General features: G+C 38.7%; 1 protein-coding gene across 7 annotated transcripts in view; it reads right to left on the bottom strand.

Moving 5' to 3' along the window:
- ACC (acetyl-CoA carboxylase) overlaps positions 1–25,619 on the bottom strand; it is a 333,790-nt gene that overhangs the window by 290,344 nt on the left and 17,827 nt on the right. For 5 of the 7 annotated variants that reach the window (XM_071665545.1, XM_071665542.1, XM_071665544.1 and 2 more), the window contains 3 exons: positions 15,810–15,967; positions 15,478–15,607; positions 2,237–2,404 (listed from right to left, as the gene is read on the bottom strand). In XM_071665545.1, the coding sequence (XP_071521646.1) occupies positions 2,237–2,404; positions 15,478–15,607; positions 15,810–15,967 (456 nt within the window). Of the gene's footprint in view, positions 1–2,236; positions 2,405–15,477; positions 15,608–15,809; positions 15,968–22,165; positions 22,228–23,268; positions 23,288–25,619 lie in introns of those variants that run through there. The other 2 variants (XM_071665546.1, XM_071665548.1) reach the window with 2 other exon arrangements.

Raw genomic sequence — 25,619 nt, 5'->3', positions numbered from 1 at the left:
ACCTCGCAAACGCGGGAGACAGCGACAAAGTATAAAAAAAAAAAAAAAAAAAGACTTAAGCAGATTTTTCCCTTTCTTTATGGCAAACTTAGCTATTTCAGTGACAAGTAGATTCCATAAAGTATCATACTTAAGTCTGTTAAAAGTACACTGATAGAGCTCAGTAGAACACATTCTATGTATCTATCTATCTATATCTACATCTCTGAAGCCCATTCTCTCCAGGAACTCCCATCAAGAGGTTGCCACAGCAAAAGAGTGTACATTTATCCATGTTCTTACATGCTTCCATCGCACACATTATTCCATGCAATTCTTCCACCAATTCTTTCCCTCTAGTACTCTCCCCATGTCACAAGTGGTCTTCCTCTCAAACCAACCCCTTTACTTGTACTATCATACTTTCTCCTTGTAAACTCCCAGTCTTGCATTCATTCTACATGCCCAAACAACCTCAAAGTATTACGTTTCACTCGCTCTACCACTCAACAATTAATTCCCTTTGCATTCCCTGCAATACCATATCTCTCATATGCACCCTCATTTCTTTCTTCATTCCATCTATTCATACCAAATAGCTCATTTCCACAGCCTTGATTCTTAACCTCTGTGATTCACCTTTCATTTATGCTAAAATTAAGTGCAGACTGGAACTTGGCAAAAGTATGAGAGGAAACACAACCTCATGGTGAGAAAGTTAGATGGCTAAAGTGTGGCAAATCTAGCAGAATTATAAAGAAGTGAAGTAAAGGAAAAAGAAGGACCTTACAAAAAATATTTGAAATTAATGGCATTGTGATAAGGAGCTTTATGGTCTATGCACAGTGTGACAAACTTTGTATACAAAAACAAGTATATCATTTTGGAGGATACAGCAACACAGATTATAAGTAGGAATCAGAAAAAAAACAAATGAAAACATTATCAAGCAGCTGGATCTATGAAAGAAATAAGAGATAAGGAGAAACGGTCACTAGTAGTGATTAACATGGATCAAACTAGTTTCAAAGCTGCCATGTTGATGAAATACATACAGCTTCAGGCATACTTCCCATAGCATATGGTTATACCCTATATCAATCCTATCTGACTCCAACTTAAAAGGCAACACTCCTTCCATATTCTGGTCTTTTTCACCTCTTCTTATATGACAAAGGCTTATCCTATATCAATCCTATCTGACTCCAACTTAAAGGCAACACTCCTTCCATATTCTAGTCTTTTTCACCTCTTCTTATATAACAAAGGCTTGACATGCATTTTAGTCTTCATCAAACCTGCCCTTGAAATGGCAAAAAAAAAAGAAAAGGGAAAAGAAGTCAATTTTTCAGGATGAAAACTTGCCTTTTAAAAACAGGCAAATTAGGTAACATAAGAGACATAAAGTTTAATGGTTTTAGGTGAGAAACACACATTACAAATGCCGAACCTTAAACTCTGAAAAACCACAATAAAATTATGTCATGTACTGGTCTTTTCTATATTGCATGGTCTAGTAATATCCACAGCAGGAAGAGAGTCAACACTGCAGAGCAGGGAAAGTGGATGAAGTTCTGAAGTTTGACTGAATTAAATGATAAAGTGCATTGCTTCAGACTTGAGTGTCTAGTAAGTACATAAAACTAAAGTCACCTCAGATGTAAGAACAATAATTAATAGAAACAGAAACACATCCAATGTGTATCTAAAGGAACTGCTAAGAACAGAAGAATCTTTCACATCATTCTGAGACCCAGTTATTTGCAGGCAAAAGCAATTTGTGTAATGTGGAGTTTCTCCATACTTTAGATAACATGATGATAGCCAATATGTATTTTGTATAGTAATTTAAGGAATGAGCCACTGAAGATGGGAAGACACGAGGGATTTTAGAGAAACGAGAAATTGGATCTGCAGTCATGTTCATGCCAATGAAAGCTACAATTACATAGCTAAACATACATAACTTATAAGTACCACTAGATGTGGCAAATAATGCTTCAAGTATAGCTCTAAAATACAGCAGGGATTCCTCTAATCACAGTTAAAGCATTTAGTGTAAAAGAAGTCAGATGTCTAAGGTGAAACATGCATTTTTTTCAAATGTTTATTAGTCAAATTATGAAAGGGAAAAAGAATGGTAAACTTACAATTTCTGAAGAAGGTCATTAGTATAACATTGCATGGTTGGCCAACACATTGGGTAACAAGAGACTAGTAAAGTATCAGAATATTATAATTAAAATATCAATTTTACCTGGTAGCTCAGGATACTCAGAAGCATGGCCCCATCCAGCCCAAACACCATCTGCCTGATAGCGAGTGGCAATATCAAGGATGAGTTTCACATTAGCATAGTTGTTGTTATTTGCACCTCCAGGTACCCAAACAGTTGTATCTGCTAACTTGATGTACTCAGCTCCAGCTGTAAATACAGAAATGAAGTTGACTGAATATACTTTTCTTTAGATATTTTTTTTTTTTTTTTTTTTTTTTTTTTTTTTTTATACTTTGTCGCTGTCTCCCGCGTTTGCGAGGTAGCGCAAGGAAACAGACGAAAGAAATGGCCCAACCCCCTCCATACACATGTACATACACACGTCCACACACGCAAATATACATACCTACACAGCTTTCCATGGTTTACCCCAGACGCTTCACATGCCTTGATTCAATCCACTGACAGCACTCAACCCCTGTATACCACATCGCTCCAATTCACTCTATTCCTTGCCCTCCTTTCACCTCCTGCATGTTTCAGGCCCCGATCACACAAAATCCTTTTCACTCCATCTTTCCACCTCCAATTTGTCTCCCTCTTCTCCTCGTTCCCTCCACCTCCGACACATATATCCTCTTGGTCAATCTTTCCTCACTCATTCTCTCCATGTGCCCAAACCATTTCAAAACACCCTCTTCTGCTCTCTCAACCACGCTCTTTTTATTTCCACACATCTCTCTACCCTTACGTTACTTACTCGATCAAACCACCTCACACCACACATTGTCCTCAAACATCTCATTTCCAGCACATCCATCCTCCTGCGCACAACTCTATCCACAGCCCACGCCTCGCAACCATACAACATTGTTGGAACTACTATTCCTTCAAACCATACCCATTTTTGCTTTCCGGGATAATGTTCTCGACTTCCACACATTTTTCAAGGCTCCAAAATTTTCGCCCCCTCCCCCACCCTATGATCCACTTCCGCTTCCATGGTTCCATCCGCTGACAGATCCACTCCCAGATATCTAAAACACTTCACTTCCTCCAGCCTCTCACCATTCAAACTCACCTCCCAATTGACTTGACCCTCAACCCTACTGTACCTAATAACCTTGCTCTTATTGACATTTACTCTTAACTTTCTTCTTCCACACACTTTACCAAACTCCGTCACCAGCTTCTGCAGTTTCTCACATGAATCCGCCACCAGCGGATGGGGTTGTTAGGGGGGTAAATGCAAGAGTTTTGGAAAGAGGGGCAAGTATGAAGTCTGTTGGGGATGAGAGAGCTTGGGAAGTGAGTCAGTTGTTGTTCGCTGATGATACAGCGCTGGTGGCGGATTCTTTAGATATATATACATATATATATATATATATATATATATATTATATATATATATATATATATATATATATATATATATATATATATATATTATATATCCCTGGGGATAGGGGATTAAGAATACTTCCCACGTATTCCCTGCGTGTCGTAGAAGGCGACTAAAAGGGGAGGGAGCGGGGGGCTGGAAATCCTCCCCTCTCGTTTTTTTTCTTAATTTTCCAAAAAAAGGAACAGAGAATTGGGCCAGGTGAGGGTATTCCCTCAAAGGCCCAGTCCTCTGTTCTTAATGCTACCTCGCTAATGCGGGAAATGGCGAATAGTTTAAAAGAAAAAAAGATATATATATATATATATATATATAATAAATATATATATATATATATATATATATATATATATATATATATATATATATTTTTTTTTTTTCTTTTTTTTATACTTTGTCGCTGTCTCCCGCGTTTGCGAGGTAGCGCAAGGAAACAGACGAAAGAAATGGCCCAACCCACCCCCATACACATGTATATACATATGTCCACACACGCAAATATACATACCTACACAGCTTTCCATGGTTTACCCCAGACGCTTCACATGCCTTGATTCAATCCACTGACAGCACGTCAACCCCGGTATACCACATCGCTCCAATTCACTCTATTCCTTGCCCTCCTTTCACCCTCCTGCATGTTCAGGCCCCGATCCACACAAAATCTTTTCACTCCATCTTTCCACCTCCAATTTGGTCTCCCTCTTCTCCTCGTTCCCTCCACCTCCGACACATATATCCTCTTGGTCAATCTTTCCTCACTCATTCTCTCCATGTGCCCAAACCACTTCAAAACACCCTCTTCTGCTCTCTCAACCACGCTCTTTTTATTTCCACACATCTCTCTTACCCTTACGTTACTCACTTCGATCAAACCACCTCACACCACACATTGTCCTCAAACATCTCATTTCCAGCACATCCATCCTCTGCGCACAACTCTATCCATAGCCCACGCCTCGCAACCATATAACATTGTTGGAACCACTATTCCTTTAAACATACCCATTTTTGCTTTCCGAGATAATGTTCTCGCCTTCCACACATTATTCAACGCTCCCAGTACCTTCACCCTCTCCCACACCCTGTGATTCATTTCTGCTTCCATGGTTCTATCTGCTGCCAAATCCACTTCACTTCCAGCAGTTTTTCTCCATTCAAACTTACCTCCCAATTAACTTGCCCCTCAACCATACTGTATCTAATAACCTTGCTCTTACTCACAATTACTCTCAGCTTCCTTCTTTCACACACTTTACCAAACTCAGTCACCAACTTCTGCAGTTTCTCACCCAATCAGCCACCTGCGCTGCATCATAAGTGAACAACAACTGACACTCCCCAAGCTCTCTCATCCCCAACAGACTGCATACTTGCCCGTTTCTCCATAACTACCATTTTAATACACCCTCTTTTGCTCTCTCAACCACAATCTTTTTATTACCACACATCTCTTTTATCCTTTCAATATGTATATACATGTGCATGTGTGTGGGTTGGGCCATTCTTTCATCTGTTTCCTTGCACTACCTCGCTAATGCAAAAAGACAGCGACAAGTATAATAAATGAATAGATGAATATATATGAATGGGAATGCTATTTCGTGTGTGGTAGGGTAGTGACGAGAATGGACAAAGGCAGCAAGTATGAATATATACTTGTGTATATATGTATACATCTTTGTATGTATACGATGATGTGTATATGTATTTATATGTGCGTGAGGGGTGTTTATGTATGTACATGTGTATGTGGGTAAGTTGGGCCATTCCTTGTCTTTTTCCTTCCACTACCTCACTAATGCGGAAGACGGCGGTCAAGCACAAAAATGAAATAATAATAATAATAATAATAATAATAATAATAATAATAATAATAATATTTTTTTTTTTTTTTTGCCGCTGTCTCCCGCGTTTGCGAGGTACCGCAAGGAAACAGACGAAAGAAATGGCCCAACCCACCCCCATACACATGTATATACATACGTCACACACGCAAATATACATACATACACAGCTTTCCATGGTTTACCCCAGACGCTTCACATGCCTTGATTCAATCCACTGACAGCACGTCAACCCCTGTATACCACATCGCTCCAATTCACTCTATTCCTTGCCCTCCTTTCACCCTCCTGCATGTTCAGGCCCCGATCACACAAAATCCTTTTCACTCCATCTTTCCACCTCCAATTTGGTCTCCCTCTTCTCCTCGTTCCCTCCACCTCCGACACATATATCCTCTTGGTCAATCTTTCCTCACTCATTCTCTCCATGTGCCCAAACCATTTCAAAACACCCTCTTCTGCTCTCTCAACCACGCTCTTTTTATTTCCACACATCTCTCTTACCCTTACGTTACTTACTCGATCAAACCACCTCACACCACACATTGTCCTCAAACATCTCATTTCCAGCACATCCATCCTCCTGCGCACAACTCTATCCACAGCCCACGCCTCGCAACCATACAACATTGTTGGAACTACTATTCCTTCAAACATACCCATTTTTGCTTTCCGGGATAATGTTCTCGACTTCCACACATTTTTCAAGGCTCCCAAAATTTTCGCCCCCTCCCCCACCCTATGATCCACTTCCGCTTCCATGGTTCCATCCGCTGACAGATCCACTCCCAGATATCTAAAACACTTCACTTCCTCCAGCCTCTCACCATTCAAACTCACCTCCCAATTGACTTGACCCTCAACCCTACTGTACCTAATAACCTTGCTCTTATTGACATTTACTCTTAACTTTCTTCTTCCACACACTTTACCAAACTCCGTCACCAGCTTCTGCAGTTTCTCACATGAATCCGCCACCAGCGGATGGGGTTGTTAGGGAGGTAAATGCAAGAGTTTTGGAAAGAGGGGCAAGTATGAAGTCTGTTGGGGATGAGAGAGCTTGGGAAGTGAGTCAGTTGTTGTTCGCTGATGATACAGCGCTGGTGGCGGATTCTTTAGATATATATACATATATATATATATATATATATATATATATATATATATATATATATATATATATATATATATATATATATATATATATATATCCCTGGGGATAGGGGATTAAGAATACTTCCCACGTATTCCCTGCGTGTCGTAGAAGGCGACTAAAAGGGGAGGGAGCGGGGGGGCTGGAAATCCTCCCCTCTCGTTTTTTTTCTTAATTTTCCAAAAGAAGGAACAGAGAATTGGGCCAGGTGAGGGTATTCCCTCAAAGGCCCAGTCCTCTGTTCTTAATGCTACCTCGCTAATGCGGGAAATGGCGAATAGTTTAAAAGAAAAAAAGATATATATATATATATATATATATATATATATATATATATATATATATATATATATATATATATATATATATATTTTTTTTTTTTCTTTTTTTTATACTTTGTCGCTGTCTCCCGCGTTTGCGAGGTAGCGCAAGGAAACAGACGAAAGAAATGGCCCAACCCACCCCCATACACATGTATATACATATGTCCACACACGCAAATATACATACCTACACAGCTTTCCATGGTTTACCCCAGACGCTTCACATGCCTTGATTCAATCCACTGACAGCACGTCAACCCCGGTATACCACATCGCTCCAATTCACTCTATTCCTTGCCCTCCTTTCACCCTCCTGCATGTTCAGGCCCCGATCACACAAAATCTTTTTCACTCCATCTTTCCACCTCCAATTTGGTCTCCCTCTTCTCCTCGTTCCCTCCACCTCCGACACATATATCCTCTTGGTCAATCTTTCCTCACTCATTCTCTCCATGTGCCCAAACCACTTCAAAACACCCTCTTCTGCTCTCTCAACCACGCTCTTTTTATTTCCACACATCTCTCTTACCCTTACGTTACTCACTCGATCAAACCACCTCACACCACACATTGTCCTCAAACATCTCATTTCCAGCACATCCATCCTCCTGCGCACAACTCTATCCATAGCCCACGCCTCGCAACCATACAACATTGTTGGAACCACTATTCCTTTAAACATACCCATTTTTGCTTTCCGAGATAATGTTCTCGCCTTCCACGCATTATTCAACGCTCCCAGTACCTTCACCCTCTCCCACACCCTGTGATTCATTTCTGCTTCCATGGTTCTATCCGCTGCCAAATCCACTTCACTTCCAGCAGTTTTTCTCCATTCAAACTTACCTCCCAATTAACTTGCCCCTCAACCATACTGTATCTAATAACCTTGCTCTTATTCACAATTACTCTCAGCTTCCTTCTTTCACACACTTTACCAAACTCAGTCACCAACTTCTGCAGTTTCTCACCCAATCAGCCACCTCCGCTGCATCATAAGTGAACAACAACTGACACTTCCCAAGCTCTCTCATCCCCAACAGACTGCATACTTGCCCGTTTCTCCATAACTACCATTTTAATACACCCTCTTCTGCTCTCTCAACCACAATCTTTTTATTACCACACATCTCTTTTATCCTTTCAATATGTATATACATGTGCATGTGTGTGGGTTGGGCCATTCTTTCATCTGTTTCCTTGCACTACCTCGCTAATGCAAGAGACAGCGACAAAGTATAATAAATGAATAGATGAATATATATGAATGGGGAGATGCTATTTCGTGTGTGGTAGGGTAGTGACGAGAATGGACAAAGGCAGCAAGTATGAATATATACTTGTGTATATATGTATACATCTTTGTATGTATACGATGATGTGTATATGTATTTATATGTGCGTGAGTGGGTGTTTATGTATGTACATGTGTATGTGGGTAAGTTGGGCCATTCCTTGTCTTTTTCCTTCCACTACCTCACTAATGCGGAAGACGGCGGTCAAGCACAAAAATGAAAATAATAATAATAATAATAATAATAATAATAATAATAATAATAATAATATTTTTTTTTTTTTTTTGCCGCTGTCTCCCGCGTTTGCGAGGTACCGCAAGGAAACAGACGAAAGAAATGGCCCAACCCACCCCCATACACATGTATATACATACGTCCACACACGCAAATATACATACATACACAGCTTTCCATGGTTTACCCCAGACGCTTCACATGCCTTGATTCAATCAACTGACAGCACGTCAACCCCGGTATACCACATCGCTCCAATTCACTCTATTCCTTGCCCTCCTTTCACCCTCCTGCATGTTCAGGCCCCGATCACACAAAATCTTTTTCACTCCATCTTTCCACCTCCAATTTGGTTTCCCACTTCTCCTCGTTCCCTCCACCTCCGACACATATATCCTCTTGGTCAATCTTTCCTCACTCATTCTCTCCATGTGCCCAAACCATTTCAAAACACCCTCTTCTGCTCTCTCAACCACGCTCTTTTTATTTCCACACATCTCTCTTACCCTTACGTTACTTACTCGATCAAAGCACCTCACACCACACATTGTCCTCAAACATCTCATTTCCAGCACATCCATCCTCCTGCGCACAACTCTATCCATAGCCCACGCCTCGCAACCATACAACATTGTTGGAACCACTATTCCTTCAAACATACCCATTTTTGCTTTCCGAGATAATGTTCTCAACTTCCACACATTCTTCAAGGCTCCCAGAATTTTCGCCCCCTCCCCCACCCTATGATCCACTTCCGCTTCCATGGTTCCATCCGCTGCCAGATCCACTCCCAGATATCTAAAACACTTCACTTCCTCCAGTTTTTCTCCATTCAAACTCACCTCCCAATTGACTTGACCCTCAACCCTACTGTACCTAATAACCTTGCTCTTATTCACATTTACTCTTAACTTTCTTCTTTCACACACTTTACCAAACTCAGTCACCAGCTTCTGCAGTCTCTCACATGAATCAGCCACCAGCGCTGTATCATCAGCGAACAACAACTGACTCACTTCCCAAGCTCTCTCATCCACAACAGACTTCATACTTGCCCCTCTTTCCAAAACTTTTGCATTCACCTCCCTAACAACCCCATCCATAAACAAATTAAACAACCATGGAGACATCACACACCCCTGCCGCAAACCTACATTCACTGAGAACCAATCACTTTCCTCTCTTCCTACACGTACACATGCCTTACATCCTCGATAAAAGCTTTTCACTGCTTCTAACAACTTGCCTCCCACACCATATATTCTTAATACCTTCCACAGAGCATCTCTATCAACTCTATCATATGCCTTCTCCAGATCCATAAATGCTACATACAAATCCATTTGCTTTCCTAAGTATTTCTCACATACATTCTTCAAAGCAAACACCTGATCCACACATCCTCTACCACTTCTGAAACCACACTGCTCTTCCCCAATCTGTTTTTATTGGGTATTTATTGGTTTAGGAAGCATTATACAGTAATTTCCATGATTATATTAAGCACAGAAGCATTTTGTCGAGCTATATTCCAATTTTAAAAGAAAAAGCTTTTTGGCCTAAAAAATACCATGAACTATTACCTGCAATTACTGGTATTTTTCAAAAAGTAATAGATATGCTTGAAAACCTCAGTATAAGGAATATTTTTCAGGCTGAATATGAACATGGGGTTGAAATATAATGTGGAGGGCATTAAGGCCAATAATAAAATGATTACTTTGTAAAAGGATTGCGTCATTTTCACATGGCATTTACTGGGTATCTGTCAGCTGGGGAAGCATTTTGAAATGCTTTCCAAGATTATTTCAAATGTAAAAGTTTTTTGAGTTAAAAAATACTCTAAACTACTACCTGCAATTTTTGTTTTTCCAGAGGGTAATTGGTTGGCTTGACAACCTTAAGATAAGGACTACTGTTTGTACTGAATATGACTCTATGGCATAAATATCATTTAGGGTTATGAAGATTTGTAATGAAATGAACACATTTTTTTTTCTAAATGTGACATTTTTCGTGTCATATTTATCTGGTATTTATTGCCTTGGGGAAGCATCACTTATTTTCCATGATTATATTATGTAGAGAAGCATTTTCTTGAGTTACAATTTTAAATGAAAAACTTTTCTAGACAAATTTTTTTTTTTTTTTTTTTTTGCTTTGTCGCTGTCTCCCACGTTTAAAAGGTAGCGCAAGGAAACAGACGAAAGAAATGGCCCAACCCACCCCCATACACATGTATATACATACGTCCACACACGCAAATATACACACCTACACAGCTTTCCATGGTTTACCCCAGACGCTTCACATGCCCTGATTCAATCCACTGACAGCACGTCAACCCCGGTATACCACATCGATCCAATTCACTCTATTCCTTGCCCTCCTTTCACCCTCCTGCATGTTCAGGCCCCGATCACACAAAATCTTTTTCACTCCATCTTTCCACCTCCAATTTGGTCTCCCTCTTCTCCTCGTTCCCTCCACCTCCGACACATATATCCTCTTGGTCAATCTTTCCTCACTCATTCTCTCCATGTGCCCAACCATTTCAAAACACCCTCTTCTGCTCTCTCAACCACGCTCTTTTTATTTCCACACATCTCTCTTACCCTTACGTTACTTACTCGATCAAACCACCTCACACCACACATTGTCCTCAAACATCTCATTTCCAGCACATCCATCCTCCAGCGCACAACTCTATCCATAGCCCACGCCTTGCAACCATACAACATTGTTGGAACCACTATTCCTTCAAACATACCCATTTTTGCTTTCCGAGATAATGTTCTCGACTTCCACACATTCTTCAAGGCTCCCAGAATTTTCGCCCCCTCCCCCACCCTATGATCCACTTCCGCTTCCATGGTTCCATCCGCTGCCAGATCCACTCCCAGATATCTAAAACACTTCACTTCCTCCAGTTTTTCTCCATTCAAACTCACCTCCCAATTGACTTGACCCTCAACCCTACTGTACCTAATAACCTTGCTCTTATTCACATTTACTCTTAACTTTCTTCTTTCACACACTTTACCAAACTCAGTCACCAGCTTCTGCAGTTTCTCACATGAATCAGCCACCAGCGCTGTATCATCAGCGAACAACAACTGACTCACTTCCCAAGCTCTCTCATCCCCAACAGACTTCATACTTGCCCCTCTTTCCAAAACTCTTGCATTCACCTCCCTAACAACCCCATCCATAAACAAATTAAACAACCATGGAGACATCACACACCCCTGCCGCAAACCTACATTCACTGAGAACCAATCACTTTCCTCTCTTCCTACACGTACACATGCCTTACATCCTCGATAAAAACTTTTCACTGCTTCTAACAACTTGCCTCCCACACCATATATTCTTAATACCTTCCACAGAGCATCTCTATCAACTCTATCATATGCCTTCTCCAGATCCATAAATGCTACATACAAATCCATTTGCTTTTCTAAGTATTTCTCACAAACATTCTTCAAAGCAAACACCTGATCCACACATCCTCTACCACTTCTGAAACCACACTGCTCTTCCCCAATCTGATGCTCTGTACATGCCTTCATCCTCTCAATCAATACCCTCCCATATAATTATACCTCTGTAATTTGAGCACTCACTCTTATCCCCTTTGCCTTTGTACAATGGCACTATGCACGCATTCTGCCAATCCTCAGGCACCTCACCATGAGTCATACATACATTAAACAAAACTACATTAAACTAAACAAAATACTCTACAATTATAGGTACATTTTGAGGGTTACAGATTTACATGAGAACCTCATTATAAAGAATATTTTTCATTCTGCATATGAATATGGGGTTGAAATACAGTTTGAGAATCATTACGGTCTGTATTGAAAAGATTAGTTTGTAAAAAGATTGTCTCATTTTTTGCTTGGTATTTATTAAATATCTCTCAGCTAAGGAATCATTATGAAATATTTACCAAGATTATTTCAAATACAGAAGCATTTCATGATGTTCTAATACAATTTCATAAGAAAAAGTTTTCTGGGCTAAAAATACCCTTGACAACCTCATCATAAAGAATGTCTTTCATGCTGCATATGAATATGGGGTTGAAATACAGTTTGAGAATCATTACGGTCTGTAATAAAATGATTAGTTTGTGAAAAGATTGTCTCATTTTTCGCTTGTATTTATCAATTTGTAAAAAGATTGGCTCATTCTTTGCTTGGTATTTATTAGGTATCTCTCAGCTAAGGAATCATTATGAAATATTTACCAAGATTATTTCAAATATAGAAGCATTTCATTATGTTTTAATACAATTTCATAAGAAAAACTTTTCTGTGCTAAAAATACCCTGAAATATTACCTGCTATCATTGGTATTTTTCTGAGGGTAATGATGAGCTTGACAACCTCAGTATGCGAACTATTTTTCAAGCTGAATATGACTCTGGGGCTAAATCATTATTATAGATTATCGAAGTTGTAATGAAACGAATAATTTTCTATAAAAGAATTATCAAAGCTGTATTGAAATAATACTTTTCTATAAAAAAGTGTCATTATTCGCTTCGTATTTATTGGATAACAATTGGCTTGGGGAAGCATTATACAATATCCATGATTATATCACGTACAGAAGTGTTTTGTACTGCTATATTACAATCTTAAAGTTATTTGGGCTAGAAAATACCGAGCTATTACCAGCAATTATTGATATTTTTTGGAAAGTAATATATATGCTTGACAACCTCAGTATAAAGACTATTTTCCAAGCTGAATACAAATCTGGGGCTAAAATATCATTTAGTGTCATTAAGGCCTGTAATGAAATAAATTCATTTCTAAATAATATGTCATTATTCACTTCACATTTATTGGCTTGGGGAAGCACTGAACAATAATTTCCTAGATTACAACAAGTACAAAAGTGTTGTGTTATATAACAATCTTAAGAGAAAAGTTTTTGGCTAAAAAATACCCTGAATTACGTATCAGCAATTACCATTTTTTTTTTTTTTGAAAATAATAGATTTGCTTGACTACCTCAGTATATGTACCATTTTTCATGATGAATAGGAATACGAGTTTGAAATGTAGTTTGGGAGTCATTAAGGCCCACAATAAAATCATTATTATTGTTATTATCATACTTTGTCGCTGTCTCCCATGTTAGCGAGGTAGCACAAGGACACACGACGAAAGAATGGCCCAACCCACCCACATACACATGTACATACATACATGTCCACACACGCACATATACATACCAATACATTTCAAGGTATACACATATATACATACACAGACATATACATATATACACATGTACATAATTCATAATTGCTGCCTTTATTCATTCCCATCGCCTTGTAAAAAAGACTCACTTTTTGCTTTAAAAAACACTATCAGCACATTATCATTTACTTCATATCTATTGGGTATTTGTTGGTTAGGGGAAGCATTTTGAGATATTTTCAATGTTTTAAGTATAGAAGTGTTTCACTATGTTATAATTTCAAAAGAAAAAGTTTTTTTTTTTGGCTAAAAAGTGCCCTACAATTCTTGAAATTTTTGGAAGGTATTAGATTATCTTCAAAACCTTAGTATCAAGACTATTTTCCATGAATACAAATTTTGGGTTGAAATACTGTTTAGGGGTCACTGAGGCCTGTAATCAATTTACATTTGAATATGTTCCATGTAGAGGGCTGGTGAAGAGGGTTGATCTCCAGGAGCGAATAAAAGGGAGACTCCTTCAATGGAGAAATTATTATCTGAGTGAAAAGAAACATAAAATACTGTCATAAACAATATTAAATGGACTGAAATCACCAGTAGCATGCTGCAAGGATCTGTTCTGGGGCCACTGCTCTTCTTGATCCATGAGAATGACTTGCCAGAAGGATTGGACACCAACCTGAATATATTTCTTAATGATACCAAGGTCATGAAGGCAAAATATGAGGAGGACTGCATCAACTAACAAGAGGAACTGAACAAACTATAAAGTTCATCTGATACTCCACTGATGAAATTCAACTTAAGTAAAAGCAAAATAATGACAACAGGACACAAAGAAAGAAGGGCTCCATATGAATATCATCTAGCAGATAATTGACAAAAATCTGTGCCTGAGAGGGACTTGGGAGTCATCATCCCAGACCTGTTGCCAGTCTCACATTAAGATAATAGTAATGTATATGAGACAAACTAATGACAAAAATCAAAATAGCATTAAAGTACAAGGCTAAGGAAATACTTGCAAGTTGTACATTAGGCAAAAACTAGTATACACTTCTCAAGGTTAGTGACTGCACTTGAAGTAACACTGAGAACTAACAGAGACATTTCAAAGGAGGGCAAATAAGATGGCATTAAAATGAAGAGATGAGTCACAGAGAGAGGTTAGAGGCCAAAAATTTTTCCATCATGGAAGAAAGATGAGTAATGATTGACCTACTCACAACCAATAGGCATTTTAAACCAGTTTGATGATGCCAAGAGTGAACAGTTCTTTGAAAGATGCTAGAATAAACCAACCAAAGGCCAATCATTACGAAATTAGGCAAGAAACTTGTAAAAAAAAAGTTGTATGACAGCAGAGTTCAAGAATAGGGCCCCATGAGCATAAAAGTCCCTCTACACACAGATCAAATAATTACTCATACATATAACATCCTGACTACAAATCTTTAGAAGTGGGATATAAAAACTGTATACCTGTTGTATGTGTCTGATTGACTCCATGTACCCTAGAATCAATGAGAAAATAATTTTTCCTATAATAACCTAAAAAATATTTTGCAAGTATTAACAAACAAAGTATTTGTTGAATGATATCCTGAGACTTTGTCTGAAGAATTTGTACACAAAGCGCTGAAAAATTTTAATATCTTCATGGATTTACAGATTTCATGGAAAAGGTTTAGACATAATATTTTTACAGCACAAGGGACTGCAGCATTTAAAGCACTGAATTACAACTTTACTATCATATACTTTTAGAGAAATATTAAATCTTCAAAATATTCAATCATACCTTTAAGATCTTCTGGTGTAACCATGCCAATGAAATGAAAGGCTCTATCATTTCTGAACACCTCATATGCCCACTTTCGGATACTTCGCATGCATTTGACTGCAGCAATGCCATTGTTTGCAATGAGAATCTGGGAGAAACAAATATGGCATTAATAAAACTGGAAATCTATAATGCACAGCAAGCTAAAGCCATACCTTTAAATATTACATTTTCAATGACCCCATTACATATAAGAATCAAAAACAATTCCAAATATACTTGATTTTGGCATAAATATCACATTAAAGCCATCAGCCTGGAAAAAAATTAACAATAGTTTCAAAACATACCCTTGTAACAACTTTGTTGCCTCCAAACTTCCTCACAAATTCCTGAGGGGTGGCAACTGTAAATTCCTTCTGGTCAGGTGAACGAACACTTACTTGTTCCATCCCTTCAGTCTTGATTTTTCTGCATGTAGCAGTGGTGGTCAACTCAGATGATGTCTCTAAAGGAGAAATTAAGTAAATCTACCATTTACACAGTCATTATCATCAAGTTTCAGATCTAAAAATAAATTAGGGAAGCAGTGATTGCATGTATGAGAGAAGAGTGTGGCATGCAGAAGGTAGGATGTGGGCTTGTTAGAAAGGGTAGTAAGTGGTGGGATAAGGAAGTTAAGATGTGAGTGAAAGAGAAAAGGAAGGTGTAAGAGCAGCAATGGGGTGCAAGTGCAGTTAGATGTACAAAAGAGAGCAGCAGATGGTGGTGAAAAAGACGGTAACTGAGATTGGGAGGAAGAGTATCAGCAAATTTCATGGAAAATAAGAAAATGTTTTGGAGGTAGGTGATCATCAACAGATATACATGGATGAAGAATGATGGAAAAGAAAAGCAAAAGGCTTTGACTGACTATGTGGCAGTGGATGAAAAATTGAGAAAGGTTGTGCTAGACGCTAGAGTTATGAGAGGATTCTTTGGAGACTCTGACCATTTTGCTGTGGGGATGATGATCAGAGAGAATTGGAGGTATGGTGTAAGGAAGAATGGAGAAGTAAAAGTATTGGCAAGAGAAGATGAATCAGAAAAAATACAAGGAAGAGCATGAGGAAGGTAACTGAAAGCTTAGATGGAAGTGCAGTGGATGTAGGAAAGTAGTCATGTGTGAATGCATTTAAAATGTTTAGAGAAATACTATTAAAGGTTGTAGAACCAGTGGATGATTACAAGGTAGTGAAATACAGGAATAAAAAGGTCAATACATGGTGGACAGAAGAGATTAGAAATGCTGTGAAAGAGAAGAAAAAAGCACATGGGACATTGCTCCATAGGAATGTACAAGTGGAGGTTCAGCCCAGGAGGAGGAAAGAATACAAAATATGTAAGCGGAATTTTAGAAGCCGAAAGAGGAAAGCAAAGAAAAAGTGAAGATCTTGGAAGGAAGTTAAGTGGAAAGTTTCAGGATAATAAGAAACTATACTCAGAGGAGGTTAAAAAGGAGAGAGGTGGATGTAAGAGTGGAAATGTTGAAGAGAGAAGGAAGTGGAGTTGCTGAATCAAAAGAAGGAAGTGAAAGGAAGAGTACTTTGAAGAACTAATGAATGTGGGAGAAGAAGAGGCAGCAGTTATTACATGCATGGGTATGGAGGAAGGAAGGTTGAGGATAAAAGTCTGTCTATCTATCTATTTATATCTCTAATGCCAGTTCCAACCGGAACTCCTTCAAAGGGTTGGCCATGGCAACAGAGTCTCCATAACTAAAGAACTCCAGTGCCACTTCTTAGCCTTTAAAGCCTCACCCTCAACAGGCCACTGGCAGAGGGCAAGCCTAGCAGTGTTAACAGAGGTTCCTATCTAATAATCCTAATGACTACTATCTAATGCTCCTACCTATTGCTTCTACCAAATGTTTCTACCTAATAATCCTGCCGAAATGTTCTTACTTACTACTTCGATCTACTGCTCCAACCATTTTGCCAAGAGGAAGGGCAGGTGCAGGAAAATCTAGAATTACAAAGAATGAGCTGCGTAACTTAAGTGTTAAGTGTTACAGAATACCAGTAGTCCACATGTTAGTAACGTAGAAAGAAAACACAGCTACCTGGGTCAGAGGAGTGCAACTTGACAATCACTAAAGTGCTGGCTTACTATGCAGATGTCACTAACCCTCCTGATATCCATGTAGGTAGTACTAGTAATATACTTCCCTGATCATTGATTGCCTACAAGTGCAAGAGCCTACAGCAAAAAAGAAGGTTAAGAGGGCAATAATAAGGCTGAAGGTAGGAAAAGCACCTGGAGTGGATGGAATTATGGCTGGAATGCTGAAGTATGGAGGAGATAGAGTAATGGAGTGGATGTATCTTACATGAAATTTAGCATGGAAACAGCAGGCTGTGCCTAAGGATAGGGTGAAAACTATTATCATTCTTCTATTCAAAGGATAAGGTGCTAAAGCTGTTCCTATGTTCAAAGGAAAAGGTGCTAAGGATGTTCCTATATTAAAAAAAAAAAGTGTTAAGGATGTTCCTAAATTCAAGAAAAAAAAGGTACTAAGGATGTAAGTAACAATAATAGAGAAATAAGTCTGTTAAGTATACAAGAAAAAATTATGCAAGAATATGAACAGACAGAGGGATGGAAGTGATAGAATGCAGAATAAATAAAGAGCAAGAGGGTTTTACAAAAGGTATGGAAAGTGTAGGATTTTTGTGGTAAAGATTACCATGGAAAAGTATTTAGCAAAAGGTAAGAATTTGTAAGCAGCTTTTATGGATATGGAGAAAGCATATGAGTGTCAAGTGGAATGCTTTATGTGATGTGTTAAGGATATATGGTATAGGGGGATAACTGTTGGATGGTGTGAAAGCCTTCTATGAAGGAGCAAATGTGTAAGAGTGGATGGAGAGCTGAGCAAAAGTTTTGGGATACATGTACATGTGAGGCAGGGCTGTGTGATGTCACAGTGGCTTTTTAATATAAATATATGGATGAAGTGATGAGAGATGAAAGCAAAACTAGGGAAAAGGGGTGTAGATGTGGAGTGTGGCAGTGAGATATGGGGGCTAGTGGAAAGCCTCTTTGTGGAGGATACTGTGTTGTTTGCTGAAAGTGAAGAGGAATTGCAGAAGGTTGTAAGTGTGCTTTATGATGTGTGTACGTGTAGGCAATTGAAGGTAAATGCAAGTAAAAGTAGAGCAACAGTATCTGAAAGGAAACAGGGTGAAGGTATAGATTTTGTAAAACCATATAGCGTGAAAGAAGAAAGTGCACTAAACTGTGCAAGGATAATGGGGGAAAAAGACTGGAAGTGAGAGAATTTAAGTATCTCGGAGCTGTCTTGGGTAAGTGTGGTGATACAGAAGGAGAGATAAGGGGAGTGAGCAGTACAGGGTAGAAAAGACATTGGGTCCCTTAATATAATAAGGATGGGTAAAGATGTAAGTATGAAAGTGAAGAGAGAATTACAGATGGCAGTCCTCCCAACCAAGACCTATGCAGCCGAAACATGGAATGAGTCACTGAGGTCAAAAATCCAGGCTGTGGAAATGAGCTATTTGAGAAGAGCATGTGGTGTGAGCAGATGGAATGAAGAACAAAATGAAAGGGTGTATGAGAGATGTGATATGGCAAGGAATGCAAAGGGAGTGAATTGTTGAGTAGGTAGAATGGGTGAAACATAATACTCTGAGGTGGTTTGGGCATGTGGAAAGACTGCAAGACTGGGAGTTTACAAAGAAAGTGTATGATAGTACAATTAAAGGGCTTGGTGTGAGTGCAAGGCCACCTGCGACATGGGCAAATAGGGTGGAGGAATATTGGAGGGAGAGAAATAGTGGAAGAATGTGTGGAATGGTGTATGCAAGGGAGGCATGCAAGGAAGGGATAAGTGAAGACTCTTTTGCCATGGCCATCCCTTGATGGGAGTTCCTGGTGGGAATGGGTGTCAGATATATAGACAGAGAGATAGAATGGATAGATAGATAGAATAGATAGATAGATAAGTGAATAGTCAGAAGTGGAGAAAAAGAGAACAAAGATGAGCTTTCATGAAGGGAGCAGATGGAATTGTGGTAACAGAAAAAGACAATGTGAAGAGAGATCTTATGAGTATTTTGAAGAACTGTTGAATTATATGGGATGTTTGGGACATAGAGATATGCAAAGCAAGAGAGTCATGGCAAGTGTTTAAGTGAAAAGAAGTAAGGAAAGCCTTGCATAAGATAAAGTGTGGCAAAGTGGCTGAAGTGGATGGTATCACAGTTGAATATCTCAAGAAAAGGTGTGGCAGTGTTGTTGATTGGTTAATTTAAGATTTTCAGCATATGTAAAGCTCAAGATGAGGTGCACAAGGATTGACTGAATGCTTTTTCAGTGCCATTATATACAGCCAAAGTGGATAAAAGTGAATGTTCTAACTACAAAGGTATAAGATTGTTGAACGTAGATGGTGAGGTGCATGGGAGAGTGGTGAGCGGGTAGTGGTATGCAGAGAACATCAGACTATGGATGAACAATGAGCTTTAGGAGTGGCAAAGGATGTGTGAATCAGCTTTGAAGATATTGTGGGGGCAATACAGAAACAGAAGAGTTTCTATGAGGTATTCATGGACATGGGGAAAGCATATGATATGGATGAGTGAGATGCTTCATGGAAGGTGTTACGAATATATAGTGTGGGAGGAAAGCAACTAAATGCAACGTAGAGTTTTTATCAAGAGAATAAGACAAGTGTGTGTTAAAATATATGAGAAGAAAAGTTAAGTCAATGTAAATAAAAGTATGGTTACTAGATTCAGAAATGGAAAGAGACAGACTGGTTTAAGTGCGAGTTTAAATGAAGAGAGCCTGAATGATGTGAAGTGTTTTGGATACCTGGGAGTGGATATGGCAGCAGATGGAACTATGAGAGCTGAAGTAAACCAGAGTGTTGGAGAGGGAAAAGGTCCTTGGTGCACTGAGATGAGTATGCAGAAAAGAGGTTCACTACCTGTGAGGGTAAAGACAGATAAGTTTGATGGCATAGTAGTCCCAGTGGTGTTATATGGATGCAAAACATGGCCTAAGGTGAAAACAAAAGTTCAGAGAAGGGTGGATGTGATGAAAATCAGGAGTTAGAACGCAATAAGGATGAGAGGAGGACTATTTGAAAAAGAAATGACAGGGTAAGAGAGCAGTGTGATAGTAGGAAGAGTATGTATGAGTGAAATGAATAGAGTATGCTGAAATGGTCTGGAAGTATAGAAAGGATGAGTAAGGAGAGGCTGATCAGGAGGGTATGGATGTCCTAAGTGGAGGAAACAAGAAGGAGAGAAACCAAGAAGGAGGCAGAAGGATGGAGTAAAAGAAGCTTTGAGTTAATGGGACCTAAACATGTAAGAAGGCATTAGGAATGCAAGGGTTTGACCAAATGGAGCACTGTAGTATACAGGGGGTGATATGCTATCAATGGGATCAGCCAGAGAATATGAAGCAGTCAGGGGAAACCACAGACAGGTCTATGGAGCTTGACTGTGGATAGGGGGATCTGGATTCATTATACTATATGTGACAGTGAGAGAGTGAATGTGAGCAAGTAAGGCCATCTTTTTTTGTCTGTTCTTTGTGCTTTACCACTGCATGGGATATTGCAATCAAATATGAAAACATGAAAATGCTTCAAGGCTATCAAGCAAGGAACAGCTGTTATCAAAATGTTAAATTTGATAGCCTACTCCTTAGAATTACATCCCATGAATGCTTTAATGTTTAAATCATACAGGACTTCCTCACTTTAAATGTTGGATATGTTCCTAATAAATGGTATCTAAAAAGAGATCCACTCTTTACATAAAACAAGAGAAGCAATGTTCCAGACTCTATCCAAGACCCAATACTATACACAGATTTCTCTCTACCTGATATAACAACCACAAATATTCAATACTTATTTATAATTCTATAATTCATATTCAACTCTGTGATCTTGATTAACTCATTTTGACTGGGCTAAAGACTCTTTACCCTTGGCTGTATTCCTATGAATGAACTACATGCTTAACTAGTTCAGAATAAACACACACCCAACCATTGTCATGCCATCTCCACTCAAGTCATCAAAGCACTTCAGTTTGGTTTCATGCGTTATATTCTTCTTATGCTTCTTTATGAGAAACTCTTGGGAAAATGTACCATTTGTAGCACATCTGTGAGTTTCCCCGAATCATAAAAATACCAACAATGGAAGAAAGCATCAACATGCCATGCATGGTGAACTGTGTGCTGGAGTACTCTGCATGAGGGTGTCTCAGTGTCTGGGCAGGATTTCCCCAACTGCAGGTGGTGCTTGGGACAAGCAGCACAAATTTTTACATAAACTGCTCACTTTAGTCTCAACAAATCATTTAACTCTGGACTATAACATTTATACCAAATTTCTAACTTCCAATTTTCTGAAATTGTACCCATCTAAATTGAGGAAGTCCTGATTATCCACCCCTTTTATGTTTAACTATTTGTCAATTATGAGATTTATGCGGGTCCCTTTAGTGAAAGACCAAGCAATCCACAGATTTTGGGGTTACTGGGTTTAAGAGATATAAATAAATAAATTCTAATACTTATAATCTTAGGAAACATACATACTGTTAAGTGATTACACTCTAAAGGGTATTAGTCAATCATCTAAACCACATCATCACCATAATCAATGCCTTCATTATCATACTTATGCACAACTTGATCCCTATGAGTAGTTATCCTCCTAGCTCCATTCCTTGAGCACATTACCTGTAAATGGATGATGAGCTTTAATGGGCTTAAAACATGCTAAGCTGTGTCTTGGGAACCTGCAGAACATACATCACACGTTTATAACTATACACAAGGCTTTGTACATGCTGAACTGTACCTGGTTCCTTGCAGAATATATATAACTAAGTACATGAATTCATCCATACTAAGCAGCACTTAAGAGCTGCTGCAGAATATACTGTTCACCACAACTTTTATGTTACATTGGCTGACAACTAACTACACTCATTCTTTGAAAGGTGCATCATTCTTGTGTTGCAGGATAATGTGAAAAACAAAATCAAAGAACATATGACAAGGTGACGTCATGATGTCCATGATCCACTTGGGTTTTCTGACTCTCTAGACAGAAGCACTGGAGCAAATGAGCACACTCCTCAGGCTAGAGGTGATCACCTTAATACCTAGTGAAGTCTTCAGGAGTCTTCACCCCCACAGTCCAGGCTGAGCCCAGGTTAGGTCACTGGTCAACCAACGCTGGAACCCACAGTCTACAGGTCCACATAGCTCCAACAGCATGGCTGATCCAGTACACTTTGCAGGCACTTGTCCGGTACACTCTTAAATTTCTCTACTATGTATCCCATGACATTTCCAATGATAGCAGGCAATGTGTTAAAGAGTCTTGGGACCCAAATGTTCAATGATCTCTCTCTCTCTCTCTCTCTGCATTTTCAGAGGCAGTCCTCTACAAAGTCTGCCAGACCTGCTGTGGTAGTAGGGTGTTATTTTCAAGTGTAAGTTGGAACCATACTTTCTAGGATTTTCCAAATGCAGATGTTGATATACCTCTCCTATCTGCACTCCAGGGAGAGCAGATAGGAGAGGTATATCAACTCAGAGATTTCAGCTATTCCAAATAATTTACTTCCTTTAGCACATTAGTATGGGCTGTGAAAGATCTCAAGACATCTCATAATTTCACAATTTTGTGCACATTGTAGAGTAATGTTAGAATGCAGTAGTATTAATTACCTGAAAGAAATAGCAACTTGAATAATAATATCACTGGGTTACCTTCCTTTGTCTTGAAGGTCCGCTGGATCAAGCCCAATGTTTCATGCGGGAGGCAACTATTGGTTTGCTGTATATGCTGAAGGTTAGAGTGTTAGACATTATTCCTCCAAGATCTTTCATATTATTAAACTAGTTTAAGATACCATCAGCATCTCTCCAGTTTTCTGTATTGTTCTGGATTTCTTCATTTACTTCATAGTGGAGGAACTGAAATTTATCTTCACTGAAAAGTATGTTGTTCTCAGTTGCCAAGTTGAAGAATTCATTTATGTCTCTTTGTTGCTTTTCATTATCCTCACTGATGTAATTTTCAAACTTTTTTGTATAATCTGCAAAGGATAAGAAACTGAGGCTTGTGCTTACATCAATGTCAGATACAGAAAAGAGGAATATAAGGAGTACATGTAAAGTTCTTTGGGAAGTGAGCTTTTGTGGAGGCACTGTAGATAGATGGCATAGTTTACAACTAAATGCTGTGATCTGTTGGTTAAAAAGTTTTACACATATCCACTTCCCAATTTTTTTGGTTATTTCCATCATTTACATTTTATGTGCTATGATACTATGGTCATATTTATCAAATGATTTTCCAAAGTTTGTGTAAATCATGGTGATACTCTGTTTGTTTCCCCAAAGCTTGAACAATCCTATCATAGTGGTCAAGGACCTGAGAGAGGAAAGATCTTGCCACCATACAAATATGTTGTTGCAGGTTACGTAGAATGTTCACTTCCATAAATTCAGTCATTATGCCTCTCAGGACTCTTTTGACGATCTTAATGATGTGTGATGTAAACTATTGCTTAACAGTTTTTTGGGATTGCTTTGCTTACACCTTTATGGAAAAGGGCTATGTGTCACAATATAAGCCTAGAGTGAAAATTGAGGGGTTAGGTATGAACTGAAATAATATATGTAAAAACACCACCCACATGGTGCTATGAGTGATGGTACTTGTGCATCTAGAAGAGTTGACTGATAAGCCCATCAGTTCTTACCCAGTTGCAGGTGGGAGGAAACAGATCTGGGCAACTTAAGTCTCTGACTTATGACATCACGCACTAAAATGAGATCTCAAAATGTAACCCAAAGTGATGAAGGCATTCACATATAGTTGTCCAAACTCCAAATGCATCACTCCTCTCAACTGGCATTCTTTGGTCCCAGGACTTCAACCCATGCTGCTTTCTGATTTGCTTAACACTATTATGTCACTCTACATCTTCAACCTGTCATACCCTGATTGGCTGGAAGCTGCAGGACAGGACAAATACAGTTCAGATATTCTTTTGTTGGGTAAAATGTTATGTTAACATCCTAAGTCAACTTTTTGTGTATATTACTCCCCAAGAATCTTTATTTCATTCTTTTGATATACAATTACTTTGGGTTATACAGTGCCAGTCAATATAATAACATTTAAAAGATATTCACCTCTAAAACAGTTTAACAATGAAGATTATTCTAACAAATATACTTCTCAAGCAGAAAATCTGCAGATGCTAATATTAACTACATTATCTATCATCTAGGGAAAATTGACAGATTTCAGAAGTTAACCCTGTACAGTAAATATAATAACAGCTATCTGTAAGCATGTCTTAATGCAAAGAAATTCATGATTTTTGAGAGAGATAGGGCATGGGTCAATACATATATATGCCCAATTGTTCACTGCAAGTCACATAATAACTGGACACCAAAGTTCACAAAACATCTACACCATTACCACGTTAAATGCTAAATTACTGACTCAAAGGTCTTGTATAAGTGTCCACTGCAGCTGTATCCAGGTGAGGTAACTCAGGACTAAAATGCTCAGCATCCTCAATTAGATGATGTCTCAATAGGAAGATGGTACTAACATTAAGTAAACCCTAATATATCTGTTGATTAATTGAAACTTTTGTATGTACAAAGCCACCCTCATCAATGTGGGGGTCAAGGTGCTTTGAGGCACACACTCAATCCCATAGAAGTGTAAAACTTAAAACTTAATAATTCCTTCAGAAACAGCCAGTGGCTTTCTTTCAAATATAACAGGGTTCTAGTCAGCAGGCTTTGATTTTCAAGTGAAGTTATCAAAAAGATAGATTTCTCCTTCGGTTTATTGCATCCAAATTGCACTAATAACCTGTTCATATGCATCAATGTACATACAAACTCCCACATGATATCTTTCAGCTTCTGGAAGTATTGCTCCAATGTCTCTGACCAAAGTATCCTGTATGGCTTGTCTCTTCCAGAGCTCATACAGTGAGTGGGCAATTGCAACAAAACTAATGACAAAATTTCCTAATGATACTAGAAATGATAGTACCTGCCTCTTATTGGTAGGATGTGGAGCTTTC

The sequence above is a fragment of the Panulirus ornatus genome, chromosome 10, assembly GCF_036320965.1.
Source record: "Panulirus ornatus isolate Po-2019 chromosome 10, ASM3632096v1, whole genome shotgun sequence".
Lineage (NCBI taxonomy): Eukaryota > Metazoa > Arthropoda > Malacostraca > Decapoda > Palinuridae > Panulirus > Panulirus ornatus.
This window is presented reverse-complemented; position numbering and strand designations above follow the sequence as displayed.